At 40.6% G+C, this 15281-nt stretch overlaps 4 protein-coding genes across 26 annotated transcripts in view, besides 1 other annotated feature; 2 read left to right on the forward strand and 2 right to left on the reverse strand.

Annotated features, from left to right (window-relative positions):
• The first annotated feature begins 163 nt into the window (after nucleotides 1-163).
• On the forward strand, nucleotides 164-7693 carry Sam-S (S-adenosylmethionine Synthetase). 12 transcript variants are annotated; one of them, NM_205880.1, is made up of 8 exons: nucleotides 164-261; nucleotides 1026-1099; nucleotides 1849-2070; nucleotides 3667-3744; nucleotides 4016-4138; nucleotides 5168-5280; nucleotides 5951-6630; nucleotides 6695-7693. In NM_205880.1, exons 3-8 carry the CDS (start codon nucleotides 1947-1949, stop codon nucleotides 6801-6803), a joined length of 1227 nt encoding a protein of 408 aa, NP_995602.1. In that variant the 5' UTR covers nucleotides 164-261; nucleotides 1026-1099; nucleotides 1849-1946; the 3' UTR covers nucleotides 6804-7693. The 12 variants fall into 12 exon arrangements, with proteins under 12 accessions (NP_995602.1, NP_722599.1, NP_722594.1 ...); NM_164361.2 differs by lacking the exon at nucleotides 164-261 and adding an exon at nucleotides 4266-4378 and having other exon boundaries at nucleotides 1022-1099; nucleotides 6695-7471; NM_164356.2 differs by lacking the exon at nucleotides 164-261 and having other exon boundaries at nucleotides 1022-1099.
• Nucleotides 7694-7986: 293 nt separating this feature from the next.
• Nucleotides 7987-15281, forward strand: part of ND-15 (NADH dehydrogenase (ubiquinone) 15 kDa subunit) — a 41305-nt gene continuing 34010 nt past the window's right edge. For all 3 annotated transcript variants that reach the window (NM_001272863.1, NM_001258886.1, NM_001272864.1), the window contains exon 1: nucleotides 7987-8252. The gene's annotated coding sequence lies outside the window, so the exon portion shown is untranslated. The remainder of the gene's footprint in view (nucleotides 8253-15281) is intronic.
• On the reverse strand, nucleotides 8626-9749 carry CG13694 (uncharacterized protein). 2 transcript variants are annotated; one of them, NM_134648.2, is made up of 1 exon: nucleotides 8626-9749. In NM_134648.2, the coding sequence occupies exon 1, from the start codon at nucleotides 9376-9378 to the stop codon at nucleotides 8974-8976; it is 405 nt and encodes a 134-aa protein (NP_608492.1). In that variant the 5' UTR covers nucleotides 9379-9749; the 3' UTR covers nucleotides 8626-8973. The 2 variants fall into 2 exon arrangements, with proteins under 2 accessions (NP_608492.1, NP_001259797.1); NM_001272868.1 differs by having other exon boundaries at nucleotides 8626-9443.
• Nucleotides 9779-10237: a mobile genetic element.
• On the reverse strand, nucleotides 10231-15015 carry CG4822 (uncharacterized protein). Of its 9 annotated transcripts, NM_164365.2 has the most exons (11): nucleotides 13682-13892; nucleotides 13429-13625; nucleotides 13089-13341; nucleotides 12692-12815; nucleotides 12549-12636; nucleotides 12395-12496; nucleotides 12192-12337; nucleotides 11622-12135; nucleotides 11397-11565; nucleotides 11081-11337; nucleotides 10340-11020 (listed from the first exon to the last, which is right to left on the reverse strand). In NM_164365.2, exons 3-11 carry the CDS (start codon nucleotides 13291-13293, stop codon nucleotides 10592-10594), a joined length of 2034 nt encoding a protein of 677 aa, NP_722604.1. In that variant the 5' UTR covers nucleotides 13294-13341; nucleotides 13429-13625; nucleotides 13682-13892; the 3' UTR covers nucleotides 10340-10591. The 9 variants fall into 9 exon arrangements, with proteins under 9 accessions (NP_001033861.1, NP_722604.1, NP_722602.1 ...); NM_001038772.2 differs by having other exon boundaries at nucleotides 10231-11020; nucleotides 13089-13526; nucleotides 13772-13892; NM_164363.2 differs by lacking the exons at nucleotides 13429-13625; nucleotides 13682-13892 and adding an exon at nucleotides 14894-15015.

The raw sequence follows: 15281 nt of genomic DNA on the forward strand, positions 1-15281 counted from the left end.
CTATCTGACGTATATCGGGGAGAGTTGCCGTATCATTTTGGCTTATTGGCGCGTGCCTTTCATATATTCAAAAGAAAATTGTGCACTTAATTGCGTGCAGTATATTTTACCATATAATGAATTTATTTAAATAATTGGCTTTTGCCCAGTCATTGTAGCTGATAGCTCTTGTGAAGTGTCTTGAAAATTGAGCATTTTAAGTTTAAATATTTTTGTCTACGTATTGAGAACGTTTCTTACGGCAAAAAGAAAATTATATATGTATTAGAAAAGTGAAATAATAAAAAACCTTGTTATTGGCAAAGTGATAAATTGTTTAGTTAAGGCTATTACAATAACTGACGATAAATCAGTAAAATAAATGCATTGCCACAATCTACAGTTCGCAAGCACCCACCATTTGTGCTCAAGAATAATGTGCCCTGCGCATCTGTTCGTTCAGGCACACGCGATCTTCTTAGGCCCCGTGGGGTCACACCTTATTTGAAAGATAATGGGGCTTGTTGTTTTCGGTTATATTCAGTGGGTATTAGAATTTTAAAAAATGTACATGCAAAAACTGATTACCAGGCTCCTTGATCTTGGCAGACCTTGTTTGTCTTCTTGGCTGTGGCATGACGTAAGCACTTTTTCAAAAGCACAAATTGTTCGAATAGTATGAGAACCCTAATTGACGACTTTCCTTGACAAGATAGTGTCGAACGATCCATCTCCAAAAGGGCAGTCACTCCATGTTAGGGAAAAGCTAGGGTTTCAACAGATACAGACATTCGTTTAAAAATTCGCTTCGAATTGCGCTTCGTGTAGCGATTGTCTATATCATCGAATATGTATATGTCAATTGCTGTACATAAGAGAAGCCGAGAGAGCAATGCTAAACAGATTTTAAAAATTAGGTATATAGGTGGCTGCCGTGGTAGCACATAGTTTTGTTCTGATAAGCTCTTATTTCTTGCCGACTCATCTTCTCAAATGCTGTCTACAAAAATTTATAAATATTATTCGTCTGTAAAAATCATCCGCAGTTGAACGCAGGTTGAGCAGGAAGCTAGTCGAGACTATAATCCATATCTTGTCTGATCCTTTGTTCAAAACCACAGTGAGTATAAAATAAAGGATCTGGATCTAGATTCACTACAGTTCACTCCGGAGCGGGGTGGCAACGCTGGGCGGCGGAACAGCTGCTTAAAACCCAAAAACGTGGAGATACTGAAGAAGTAAAATCATTTGAGAGTACCGAGAACGCTAGGAAAGTTTCCCTAAAGAGCGCCCAAATAAGTCTCAAAATAATAATCGAGTCAGCCGAAGAGAACCGCCTCCTCCGTTTGCGACGATAAGCAAAAGCCCGCTCTCTCGTTGGAGGTATAAATTCTGAATGGCATTAAAAAGTTGCGCTCTTTTTCTTCAGAACCGTCGCTAAGATAGGACGTGTGTTGGCTGCGCCGCTGATTTGGTTGCCGTCGCTGAACCAGTATAACTCAGAATCAGTGTGTATAATTTGTTGAACTAATAGCTAGAACGTCGAACACGCATTTTAAACAGCTAGCAGCACCGAGCCCTCACCTAGCGACTAGTTTAGCTTTGAACCCGCTCAACGTGCGTCTCATGTATGTAGCGACGATTGTGGCAAACGCGCAGCATAAAAACATAAAAGAAGGGCGATTATATAAAAAAAACTATAACGAAAAGTGTGCGAATACCGGAAAATCCCAACAGCCTCGAGGCGGCCTATAGCTTAGATTCGCGAATGCGAAAATAGATGTGTTTTGCAAGAGTTCGGAAAATCAATTTCGTTAAGCGTTTTTTAACAACCGCTAATGTGGCCTCTCTTTCTCTCTGTTCCCCCAGCTCCACCAACAATTTAGCCGACCGGAACTCGGGTTATAGCACTGCTCCCCCATTGCCCCTTCAAACTTCGAGTTACATATTACAAACTACCCATCAACATGCCGCAAAAGACAAACGGACATAGCGCCAACGGATGCAACGGCAGCAATGGCAACTCATATGACATGGAAGACGGAGCTACATTCCTGTTCACTTCCGAGTCCGTTGGCGAGGGTCATCCAGGTGAGTGCTTCATTGCATCTGCGGCGCCTCCTATTGCATCATACCGATAGTGTCAGTGTAAAAAAAGAAACAATCTCAAATGCCCCTTCGGGCGTGGTGAGAGATGTTGCCTGTCAGTTCTCATAACCTGACCAAACTGATTCTCTAGCGTCTGAGGCCCTTCTGTCTGAAGTCCCTTTCCCTGTATACCCAGTTCCACACCTCCACCGTCTACTCACTTCTGCTTACCGCCTGAACTCTAACAAAATGGCGACGAAATTATGTCCATACCTTTGTTGATTTCTACCCAATTTGCACGACTTGAACAGAGGCTGAGAACGGGAAGAAGAGCTAGTAAAACGTGCCTCTGTTGCATCGCCCGGTGACCAAGCCGGAAAGCTGGGACCACGGAGAACAGCTGGCTTCTCTTGAAATCCCCGCACAACAGCGGGCTAAACCTTGTGCTTGGATGGGCAGACGCAATTAATAGACTGGTTCTTTATCGTTTGCGGCTCTCACATATGTATGTATGTGTGTACAGAGAGACTACGTCATGCGCACCATGTGCTTGTGGCTCATGGGAGATGCGAAATTCAAGTATTCTCTACGTTGTTCTACGTTGTCCACGCACTTGTTCATTTGATCGCAGATGGCGATCAAAACAACGGCCAACACAAACATACCTTACATTTTTCTAGACCGCTGTCAAAGCTTATTTTTTTCACCGAAATTGCCAACCACGTGTTTTGCTCGAGCTCGATCTTTTCGCCCCTCCCAGAGTTTGTTTATATCAGCAGTGGCGACCAGTATAGTAGTGTGTTTGACAACAGCTGTTGATAAGCCGAGCGACCTTTTATACTACGCATTGATTACTTTTACTATTCTATACTATTTTATTTTATAATGCTAATTAAGTCGGCTTGGCAAGCTAGCCCTAGACAATCTAGCCCTATACAATCGTGATGATAAGCGCCGAGTGCCATTCAGAAGAATACACCCCAAATGGTTGACATTAATATCGCCTGTCTTTTTGTAATAAATGAGTGACGGACTTGTTAGAATAGATAATTAGACTAGCCGGAAATTGGAAACCCTGAAACCCATTTCAGAGTAGCTACTTTAAACCCTTGACCTAACTAGTTTCCTCGCAATCATTATCCCAGCCGAAATCGATACCATGCGCCATTTCTATGAGTCAACAGTTTTGGTAATTTATGTTGCTATTGCTGACGCATGTTCGAGTTCAATAACGCCTTTACTACGAAAAGTAGCCGAATGTTGACGGACTCCAATTACGCGCCAAGTTTTGAGGCAAGCGCGAGCAACCCGACTGGTATCAGATGAATCCGACTCCCAGGATTTCATGGACGATTCGGCTTCAAATGTCATCATTTTGTGTTTGGACAACACTACGGTCGCCTTATGCTCTTGTTCTGGGAATTGAATTTCGCTGTCAATAGCAGACAGATTAAATGAAACCGCATGGCCCAGCAAATTTTGATCCGTCGCACTGAATAACATTTTGGCCCGTTCCTCCTTCCACTCCCCGACAAAAATGCTTTCCCCTCCTTCTTCGCCCACCTCTGGCTTACCTCTTGCTTACCTTATTTTTTTTAGACAAAATGTGCGACCAAATCAGCGACGCTATCTTGGATGCCCATCTGAAGCAGGATCCAAACGCGAAGGTGGCGTGTGGTAAGTGTTATGAAACCTGGAGTACATGACTGCTCTGACCCAAAATCAGATTTATATTAAATTCGGCCAATGAAGGTGCGCTGACCAACAATAAATAATCTCATTCATAGAATTAATCAAGAATCACCGTGAGTGCCATTCTTTTTGAAGTTGACTTATTCGATAGCGCCAACATAAAAAAACAAGGTCAAACCACCGGCAAATCTGTTTTTGGATTACCTGAAAAAGTTGCCGAAATTTCTTTTAACACATTCCATAATATTTAATACAGAAACCGTCGCCAAGACGGGCATGATTCTGCTGTGCGGCGAGATCACGTCTAAGGCTGTGGTCGACTACCAGAAGGTTGTTCGTGAGACAGTGCAGCACATTGGTTATGATGACTCCTCCAAGGGTAAGTGTCTATTAGGTACATAAACAATTTGTGGGCGGGTATTACAATTCGTTCCCTACGTCGGTCCTACGAACAATACTGTCAACTCAATATTAAATAACAATAAAATCAAATAAAAATCAAAAAGGTTTCGATTGGAAGACACTTAACCTGCTTGTAGCCATCGAGCAACAGTCGCCCAACATTGCCAACGGCGTTCATATCAACCGCGAAGAAGAAGACGTCGGCGCTGGTGACCAGGTACAGCAAAGCTTTCCGTTCTTCTACTACCGCCTAGCACTAAGTGATGCGGAGTGTGTGCGTTCGTTCGTTTCGTTTCATTTGTTAAGTGTTTCCCTTAATTCGTATCTTTCCCACATTAACTTGGCTTGCTCACAGGCCAACAAGAGTTTCGCCTTTGTCATTAAAAGCTGATGAGCAATAGGAATACTATTACTATAACTATTTTTTCTTAAGCCCCAAAAAAAATCAAATTGACTTGTTTCCCACAGCTACGAACCATTTGGTCGAAGACAACTTAACAATTTCACCTCAAGCAAATATATAACGACTGAAATACATAACATATCACACATTTGGATTACACTGCGGGCGTTCTCTAACCACATAAATTGCATTCAACCAAATCCATTGAAAGATTTATGTAATCATTAAAATTCCGCTAGTTACCGTTTTATGGAAGCAAGAGAAGTCTTGCATGCGGCTTGTCTGACCTATGGAAGAAGGCTTAAAGTTTTCCCAGACTTTGGTATATAGAAAAAACACCAAGAGAGTGCTTATGAAGATTGTAGAAAATACATTTTTTTGTAAACCGTTTTTATATATATAATTATAATCTAAAATAATAGGGTGTTTAAAATCATATTATGAACATTACTTACAGACATTTTCCTGTGTATGTGCACCATTGCTGCGCTTCTCTCTTTTATCTTTCTTTTCGTTTCATATTAAACCAATCTCGATACAATCCAATACCAAACTTTAAACGATATTGTGCACTTCGCAATCGCGCTTCGAAATTCACAAAAGGTTTCGATTTCAAAACGTGCAATGTGCTGTTGGCATTGGACCAACAATCGCCTGAGATCGCTGCGGGAGTGCATGTCAACCGTGCCGAGGAAGAGATCGGTGCCGGAGATCAGGTGTGATTTAGAAGCAGTAAAGAAGTAGCAGTCTCGGCAGGCCGGGATCGAAGGCCCTTTCCGAAGAGCAACGCATCTTTTTAATTTTTATTGATAGCAATTTAGTTGCGACTAAAATATTCATGGTGGTAGGGCGTTTATAAGCTCTTTGGAAGGGGTGTTGTCGCCACTTCTATAATTTCTGTTTATCGTTTCCTTTATATATTTTCGTAACTAATTGAAGTAGTGTATGACGACTTTATTGCTATTTAATTTTAAATTCATCTGTTTGCCACTATATCATAATAGCGCTGCAATATTGCTCCAACCGACCTACCAACCATATGATCGTCTTTTTTGTTAATTGAAGCTGCCAAATCCATATCATTTAACTTTTGACTTTTCAGTCGATACCATAATTAGAATAGCAGACACAAAACTAAGGCACACTACTGCATATATATACATCACTAACATAATTTTGTAAACAACTTTTTGACTCCTAAGTAGCAACAATTAATTCATACCCGAATCTATCACCCATGCTTGATTTACCCTTTCCTAACCCAAATGTGTTTTATTTATCTAACGCTACTGATTCTTTTTGGTTTTGGTTACTTTTAAGTGAATAATTAATGATTAATTAATTAGTGATAGAGATTATTAATGAAGCGAAATAAACTTTTTGCAGGGTATCATGTTTGGATATGCCACCGACGAAACCGAGGAATGTATGCCCCTAACCGTCGTTTTGGCTCACAAACTAAACGAAAAGATTGCTGAGCTGCGTCGCTCAGATGTGTTCTGGTGGGCTCGCCCCGATTCCAAAACACAAGTAACCTGCGAGTACCTCTTCAATCAGGGATCAGCAGTTCCCAAGCGTGTCCACACTATTGTAGTGTCCATGCAGCATTCTGAAAAGATATCGTTAGAAACCCTGCGCTCGGAAGTAATGGAGAAAGTTGTTAAAGTAGTCATTCCCGCCAAATACATTGATGCCAACACCATTGTCCACATCAATCCTTGTGGGCTTTTTGTAATCGGTGGACCAATGGGTGACGCTGGGCTTACAGGAAGAAAAATCATTGTAGATACTTACGGAGGCTGGGGCGCCCACGGCGGCGGTGCATTCTCTGGCAAGGACTTCACCAAGGTTGACAGATCAGCTGCATATGCAGCACGCTGGGTGGCCAAATCACTGGTTAAGGCCGGTCTCTGCAAGCGCTGCCTTGTCCAAGTGTCCTACGCCATAGGTCTTGCTGAGCCTCTCTCCATAACTGTGTTCGACTACGGAACTTCTCACAAGTCACAAAAAGAACTTCTGGATATCATCCGTCGAAACTTTGACCTCAGGCCCGGCAAGATTGTCAAGTAAGTGTCAAACTCTAGATGCTAAAAAATATTTCATAACAATTGTCTATATTTTTGTTTTAAGGGACCTAAACCTGCGCCAGCCGATATACCAGCGAACAAGCACTTATGGACACTTCGGTCGCGCGGGCTTCTCGTGGGAGGAGGCCAAGCCTCTGGAGATTGACAACTGACTAGACGCTGAAGCGTTGCAACCGCAGTCACCATATGCTAAAAGGTCGAAGCTATCCTTATATTCATCAGCGTCAAAATTAACAGATACCCAAGCACCAACGTAATTTTTAGTGTCGTTTTTAAAGCCTAAAGTCAGAGGAGAAGGCGGCATAGGCTTGCCAACTCTTATGGGCTTTCTTCTCTAACTTATGCTGTGCTCTTCGCTATATAATTTAAACCATTCTGATGTGTGTAGTCTTCTCACACGGAACTAGTTTTAGTCGTCTTAATACCCGCATATATACCTAATAGAGAGCTCCAAAAGAATTGATGAGCTTTAGTTATGCATATACATAGTATAGTGTCGGTCAGTTCAGTAAAAATTAAAGCAGTAGTTAGTACCTCCTTCAATTATCATGCAACTTAATTATGTTGGTGTCTATGGAAATTGTATAAAACAATTAAATCCGTTGCCTAGAAATTATGCAACATTCTCATGTCCCCATTGTAAACTTATTTTTGTCTCTTTTAACATTTCTATTTGTTGTATGCGTTGTATATGTTAAACCTAAAGTTTTAAACAACTCGATTGTATGTACATTACACTCTGTCTTTGTATTTTCTGTAACCAACCATAAGATAATGTATTTTCCTTTACAAAAATATATTAAAGATAAATATGAAAAGTATAATTTTACCGGTATGCGCAGAATGAAGACTTTAATCGTACAAACAACAGAATTTGCAATGTCTTTACAACCAAATAAAGTCATCATAACCCTGGTTTTTCACAAAAACATAATGAGACAGCGCCCATAAAAAATTACAAATATTTGTGTACAAGAAACCCAATTTTCTTTAAAAGAAATCATTTTTCATATGAATATTGCAATAAATTTCATGACAGTTTATTTTTAGTTATTGTATTGTTTCGCCTACTATATGGGATATTTGCAACAATATTAATATTTATTTTTCTGAAATTCGGTAATTTATAGAAATGTGTAAAGATTTTAGTAATTCAAAATTTGAATTTAACAGTCTTATCCAGACGCCAAGATCCAGGGAATGCAATCGATATATCGATATGTCACAATCAACAGTTATTCGCGCAGCCATTGTGATTAATTCTTTAACGGTTTGCGTATTGGTTTTTGCGCAGAGCTAAGCAATGTAAATTCACAAATCTGACGGAGTTCCCAGCTGCCGGACTTAGTGTAGTGAAATTAATAGTAGAAGTAGTTTTATTAGTGTCCCAAGTGTTATTCTCAGCGGTCTTGCAAAAACAACAGGTCACTCCTGTGCGCTATTTAACCAACGCAATTGATCTGCATGTCGAAGATTTGTACGCGATCGCAGGCAAGAGAGGCTGGTAAAGATTCCGTTGTTTAAATTAATTCCCATGATTGCATTTAGTATGACGCCCTATAAGCTGTACCAACAGCGCGGAATGCTGCATTCGTTAAAAGGTAAATGATTGAAATTGTTTGTTTCTTTAAATATATTTATATGCATATGTTTGTGTGAATGTGAGCTTGCGAGCTACATATTTATATACGTACATATGTACATATGTACCAATCAAAGTCGCAAAAATTGGTGTTTAAAATTTTGATTGCAAAAGGTTACGATCTTCATATCATTTTTAAGCATGCGTTTTGGTTACCGTCAGATTCAGGATACAGTTAAGATAACATACAAACTGTATATGTATGTACATAAATGACATACACATGTAGGTTTTAAGTCGCGCAAGTACAGTTTCAGTATACAGTTATAATAACATTAGAACTGTATACATATGTACAATAATGACATGTAAACATGAAAACGAACATACATACGTTAAAAGGAATTGTATCTCGGACACATTTTATTTTGTTTGAATTACATTTGGAGCCGTACAATCTTATTTATGTAGGTAATACAATTTTCCTTGATAGTTGTTATATCTGTTGTCAAGCTGATGTCCTATAAGAGAGCCTTTACTGTCACACTGGTCCAAGCTGGTAGGAGAATCATCCCATTCAAATTCATCCATATTTGTGTCCTCATCGCTTTTCGAATCTTCATTATCCAGGGAGGGAATGAAGAATTTTGAGCTTTATGTTTTGAAATGCTATTTCGAGTTTTTTGGTCATGAATGTGACTCTTTGATTGAGCAAAACCACTCTAAATGAATCATTTTGTTTAGCAGCCACCATCATGTTGGTATTGAAAGATGGGGACCACATAGCCATGACCTTGTCTTCTTAGATCGTTGGCACAACGTACTTGATTGTGGAACTCGCAGAGCGTGGCAAATGTCATATTGCGGCCATTGCGGAGAATGCAGACAGGCCGGTAGTACCGGGGACAGCTGCGCTCGCACGGATCCTCATCCCGGTCCAAGCCGGCGGCAGTAGCCCTGCCATCATCCTCTTCATATTCATTATCGTTTGAATTCTCATCACCGTCGAAATTTTGATCATAATCTAGAGCTGTGTAGTAGTTATAGCTTCCCAAGTCTCTGTTGCTGTGATGGTCTTGCCAGCTCCATTCCTCCACAATGGTGTGCTCCGTTTGCACCTGTACTGCGAATGACAGGTGGAGCATGGCCAAAACAAGTGCTATGAATGCGTAAAACATACTGCTTTGGCTCCTATCGATCAACTGTATTCACGGCAGTCCAGTTTCCTTGCCTCTTAAATAGACAACTGTGCGCCAATCCACAGCGACGGCAGTTGTTCAAATAATTTCCATAATTAACTTTGTCGGTTTTTATTGTGACGGCTCATATCACAATTGATAGAGCTACCAAATAATTTGAATACTTTAAAGTGAATCAAGGGAACAGGCGAAGTCATACTTTGCCGTTCTGACTTAAAATTAGTCTAAAGGCAGATAGAGTTTGGTAACGAACGGCGCAGATCTTTAACTCAATCCTAAATTCTAATCTTGGGCAAGACTTGATTCTAACTCTTATGCAATTTGAAGCATATCTACATCTATATATTTTTATACCCGTGACTCGTAGAGTAAAAGGGTGTGCTACATTCGTTGAAAAGTATGTAAGAGGCAGAAGGAAACGTTTCCGACTGTATAAAGTATACATATTCTTGATCAGGATCAATAACCGAGTCGATCTAGACATGTCCGTTTGAACGTCGAGGAACTATAAAAGCTAGAACGTTGAGATTCAGCACACAGATTCTAGAGACAGATATTTGTTGACCTTTGTTACCACGCCCACTCAAAAATTTTACACAATTTTAAAAAATGTGTTGAAATTTTTTCATTTTTGATTAGTCTTGTAAAAATCGATAGATCGATTTTCTAAAAAACTTTTTGCAACTCCCTAAAACCGCCCAAAACAGCCACACCCAGAAAAATTATGAAATTTCGCGTCCGCATTTACACTAGCTGAGTAAGGGGTATCTGATATTCGGGGAACTCGACTATAGTATTCTCTCTTGTTTATATTTAATATTTCCATGATATACATATAAACTTACGCCATCGCATAAAAAAGTAAACCCACTAATATTTTTTACATATTTGGTGAAAACAATTTTATGCGTACTTAATAATTTATTCGTAGTGTTTCTTCTGCCTTGTTAACAATATGATCGAATTATAGTAATTTATTGTTCCCTTGATTATATTTGTATTCTTGATCATAAACTTTTATTCAGAATCCAATATCACTTTGATAGTTTATTAATATTATTGAAGCCCATAAATAATATGGGAGGTTAAGACTGTCCCCTGAAATACCGCTTAAAATAATTTTTCTAGCACCGAGGTCAAACCGCCCATGTTGTTAATGTTAGTAATTGTACGAAGTAAAGTTAAAATATTTCGTTAACAGCTGTATGACATATGCAAAAATGGGGCTGACCTCGGAGTGTTTCAGTCGCAGTCTAATCATAAAGTATGCTGCTACGGTGAACAGCAAATAAAAACTCATCAAGCAAGATAGAGACCACAAATAGTGCATGTTTTCGAATCCTAAAAAGGCTAACAAAACTTTCGACTTTTTAAATGAGCAAAAGATTTCCGTGTCTTCGCAAATTGTGTCGGCGCGTCCGTAGTCGTACAAGGATGCGACTAGGCCTTCCATACTATGGCGAAGGTAGCTAAGATGCATGAGAAACCTCATAAGAGGGGATATGTATGTTCCTCCGCCATACCCAATGCCGTAAATGGAAAGCAGGATCAGCGGCACGGCGAGAACTGGCCCCATGAACATTGCATTCTAAAGTATAAGTGAACTAATCAGGATATATTAAAAATAAATGTGCGCCAAATCGCTTACCACTAAGCTCAGTCTACTGGAGATCAACAAGCCAAAACTGTCGGAAGTTAGGGCCGTTACGAAAGCTATTGTAAATAGCATGGCAAAGCGGAACCATTCAAGTGGTTGGCTGGACATTAAGTACACAATGGATAGATAAATAACGGCCAAAATAAACATAGATGGTAGCTTTGAGGTAACCATTGCTGCGTAGTAGGAGCTCAGACGGTACCACTGGTTGTTGTACTCCCTTTTTAACAGATTGATTTCCGTGGGAACTTAAATGTAGGTATTTATTATTAAGAATTACTGCTTGAGGTTAAAATATAGTACTTACAATATAAGAGCACAGGCATCATAGGAAGGTAGAGGTATGCTATCACAATGGTGAACATGAAACCGAAGTTAAAAAGCGCTTTAGAGGCCGAGGTTCCCATACCAAAGTAGAGCGAACCCACCAGTAAAGCAAGAACGATGTTCATGTAGAACTTAAGCTTGATGTACGACTACGGAAAAAATAAAATTACATTGCCTTTCTACGTCGTTTTCTAAGTGCACTCACCTTATCTCTCCACATTTGGATTAGCATACGCACAAGCAATAGCTTGTACTGTAGCCACCAGCTACATTTGGCCTCCAAAAGTTTTGGGCTAATCTCTTCGTCAAACTGATCCCTTTCGTAAAACGACGATGCCCCCGATGTGGTGTCGGTTTTGGTTGTTGTTGTTTCACCTTCCACTGCTGGAGGACTCCATCGCGCAACTTTGCCGTTGCCCACGGCTTCTACCATTGGCTCGTGATAGGACCCGCCATACTCAAGGCAAGCAACTTCGATAATGAAGTCAGCCGGGTTGTAGGTTATTGGACAACAAAGCCCAAAGTTCTTCAAGAAAGGTACAATGTTGGACCCCTTTCCTTGGTAGACGCACTGGCCTTCGGCTAGAACGTAGACTGCATCGAGCATCTCGAAGATCTTGGCAGATGGCGTATGGATGGAGCAGATCACAGTGCGCCCCCCGGCGGCCAAAACTTTGAGTAGGGCAATGCATTGTGAACTCGATAAATCGTCTAAACCACTGTTGAGTTGGTGGTAACATTAGTTCTTCGACTTCAATATTTATCTTATACTCACGTTGTAGGTTCATCTAGAAAGATGACAGGTGGGTTGTTGACCAGCTCAAGGGCAATGCATAAACGCTTTCGCTCACCCCCAGATAGCTTTTGAGCCATGGTGTTTAGGGTGTCTTTTAGGCGCAACATTCCCAAAATTTCGTCAATCTGCTCAAATGTTAAGATAAATACACGACAAAGTGCATGATTTAAAATCAATCTTACCACTTCTAGCTTTTGTTTTAAATTTAGTTCTTTTCCCAACTTCAAGTTTGCCGCCAAAATCATCATTTCTAGTACGGTAAACTGTGAGTCCAGGACATCAGTCTATGAATTACACCAATATTTATGGGAACGCAATTCAGTAATCCACTTTTACCTGCATTATATATCGAGACATTTTGCGAAAGACTCGCATATCTCGCGGACTGTTGTTTACCAAAATCTCGCCGGATTCGCACACGGCGCTATCGGTAAATATTAAAGGAGTATTATAAGGGGGTCGTTTGTGTTATATCTTACCCAAAGCCCGCCAGCAGGTTTAGCAGTGTGGTTTTACCAGCGCCTGAAGGCCCTATAATCGCAGTAAGTTCGTGAGAGTGAAACATTCCATTGACTCTCCGCAAAATCGTCTTTGTTTTTGAAGCTGTGGGGTGTGATGACCATATTAAAAAGAATAATTTTAATGTTTCATTGTAAGGGAAGATGTCGGCATTAATTTATTGTCGTTAATGTGGAATTAGACGGAAATTGCTATTTAATATGTGCATGTTCAGCATTAGAAATCAAGCGAGCTGTGGAAGCAGTAATTACTTCGAAAATGTGCAATTACCATTCTTAATACCCCATTATCAATCACGAATATATTCATTATCAATTACTCAACCGTAATAGACATAAGCTGATTTGATACACTCACCATTGGTCTGGTCGGGAACCACATAACATAGTTCCGAAAACTGCAAATTTACCGCTGGCCAGGATGGCAAATACTTGAGGCCGAGGACTGTTTGAAAGTCCTCAGATTGATCGGGCTCGAGGCTATCGGCGTTAATGTCGCTGCTATATTGAAGGGAGCTGATTTGGGAGGTTGTACTGCCTTTTACGCTGCTGGCAGTTTCCATTTTAATATTTCTAGACTTCGTTGTTGTTTTGAATCGATGTCATTGCTCCTTGAGAAGGAAAATGGTGATTTTTTGATAAGAAATTCAATAATTTCACTTCGCACTAAAATCGCTTATAAGAATTGATCTGTTTACCGTTCACATAATGCTTTGCTTTTAAAGATAACCTTTTAAGGTGCTCGTTCGAAATCTGGAATCCTCGTTTTAAGGCGCAGTTTTATTTGCACTATACACTAGAAATTAATTGGTTAACAGTACAAGAGAAGGCAGTACGTTTTTTTGGCTTAAACCAGTTTGATAAACTCATCATCAACTCATGTGTCGTTTGCTTGCTACCTCAATTCAAGTTAATTAAAAGCGGTAATTTGCATTTCTAAAAATTACTTACGCGTATCTGGGACCACGGAAAGCGCCCTCCCTTCGTTCTGGAAACAAATTCCGAACTGACCGAAGAACTTTTTAAATTAATTTCATTTACCCTACGAAATGCGCGATCGTAGTCTCTGAGCGCAGCCCGAAAACAAACTCAGATTTTCAATTGATGGAAAGCAGTACACAGTACATGCACGACTGACAGCCTGCTCGAGTTCTGACCGAATGACTAGTCGTCTGACTTCAACGACGGCCCGGAGATCTGACGGTCCGGGTATATGCCGACCCAGTCAGGGAATGGGGGAAGAGCAAGTGGCATGGCGAGCTGCTGAGTAAAGGCAATACAAACCGAAACTGGGCAGTCGATTTGCAATTATTCCGATGCAGCTTCAACACTACAGAACTTTCTGAGAAATTCGTGCGTTATCAGCGAGTGGGTGAACCCATAGCGGAAGTTTGGATCGGCACTAGATTTAAGGCGGTCGGGCGGACAGTACGGATGCGCAATCTTTACGTTATTATTCACTCTTTATCTTCTTTTTACTTTGACTGATTGCGGGTCTCATGTTTTGGCAACCGAACCGCTTTATCTGTTGAAAGCGTCAGTCTATGAATACAAATTTAATTGTGAGTCGGCCTCACCATTGGCGCCACTTTTTGATACCGTTTAAATCAGTTTCGTTTAGCGTCTTGCGAATGCCGTATTATGCTGCTCATAGCAAGACGTTTTTTCTTGCTTGTCTAGGGTATACAATATGCGACTCGCCGGCAAATCATTTTGGCCGGTGCTGTGAGTAATGGTGCATGTAAAATGTACTGAAGCGAGAATATTGAACTGTGATACATGCATCAAGAGTCCAACGAATTAATTTCACGTACATGTATATAAAAGATTAGGTATGTAAATAAATCCTTATGTTTTTAAATAATACAAAACTTTTCAACCAAAGGTCTCTGATAACAACTGTCTTGGCTGACCCAGAAATCGATTCAATAATTGTCTTTGCTCGTGTCACCCAGAAGCGGGGTAAATAATAGTCAAAAACTTCTTTCGTGCTTGTGTGCAGTGCTGCAAGCACTGTCGCAGTTGTTTTCGACTTCGAGTTCAACGAACGCGTTAGATACAGCCGGCGTACACTACTATTTGCAGCTGCGTAAATGCACCACTCACTGGCTCTGACGCTGGCGCTGCAGCGGGTGTATCGGTAGAGCGATAGGGGGCACTTACTCCACTTTCTTTTTGTAGTTGCTGCTGTCGCTGGCTTTTTTCACTCTTTCTCATGGCGGCAACCACGCCACAGCAGCGAAGAAGCGTCGTCTTGTTGCACCGACGACCGAATATGTACTAAATGCGAGTGCAGGAAGACTGCGGCAGTGACTGCTACTGCAAATGCTAGATTTACAGAGGCGAAGTCTAGTGCCCGGGCCGAATTCTTCTGCCCTTCAGAAGTCTAGAGGCTGGCTTCAGCTATAAAAGATCAAAAACTTGTTTTGCAGCCCATTGAATCCGATTCGAAGGATATGGCCAGTCTATTTATACCGATTCCACTCACTCACCACTCACAAATAAAAAAGAAAGAGAGACCAGGCTTTAGCTTCAGTCAAGTCCTTACCTT

The sequence above is a fragment of the Drosophila melanogaster genome, chromosome 2L (genome assembly GCF_000001215.4).
Source record: "Drosophila melanogaster chromosome 2L".
In the NCBI taxonomy this organism is placed as follows: Eukaryota; Metazoa; Arthropoda; class Insecta; order Diptera; family Drosophilidae; genus Drosophila; species Drosophila melanogaster.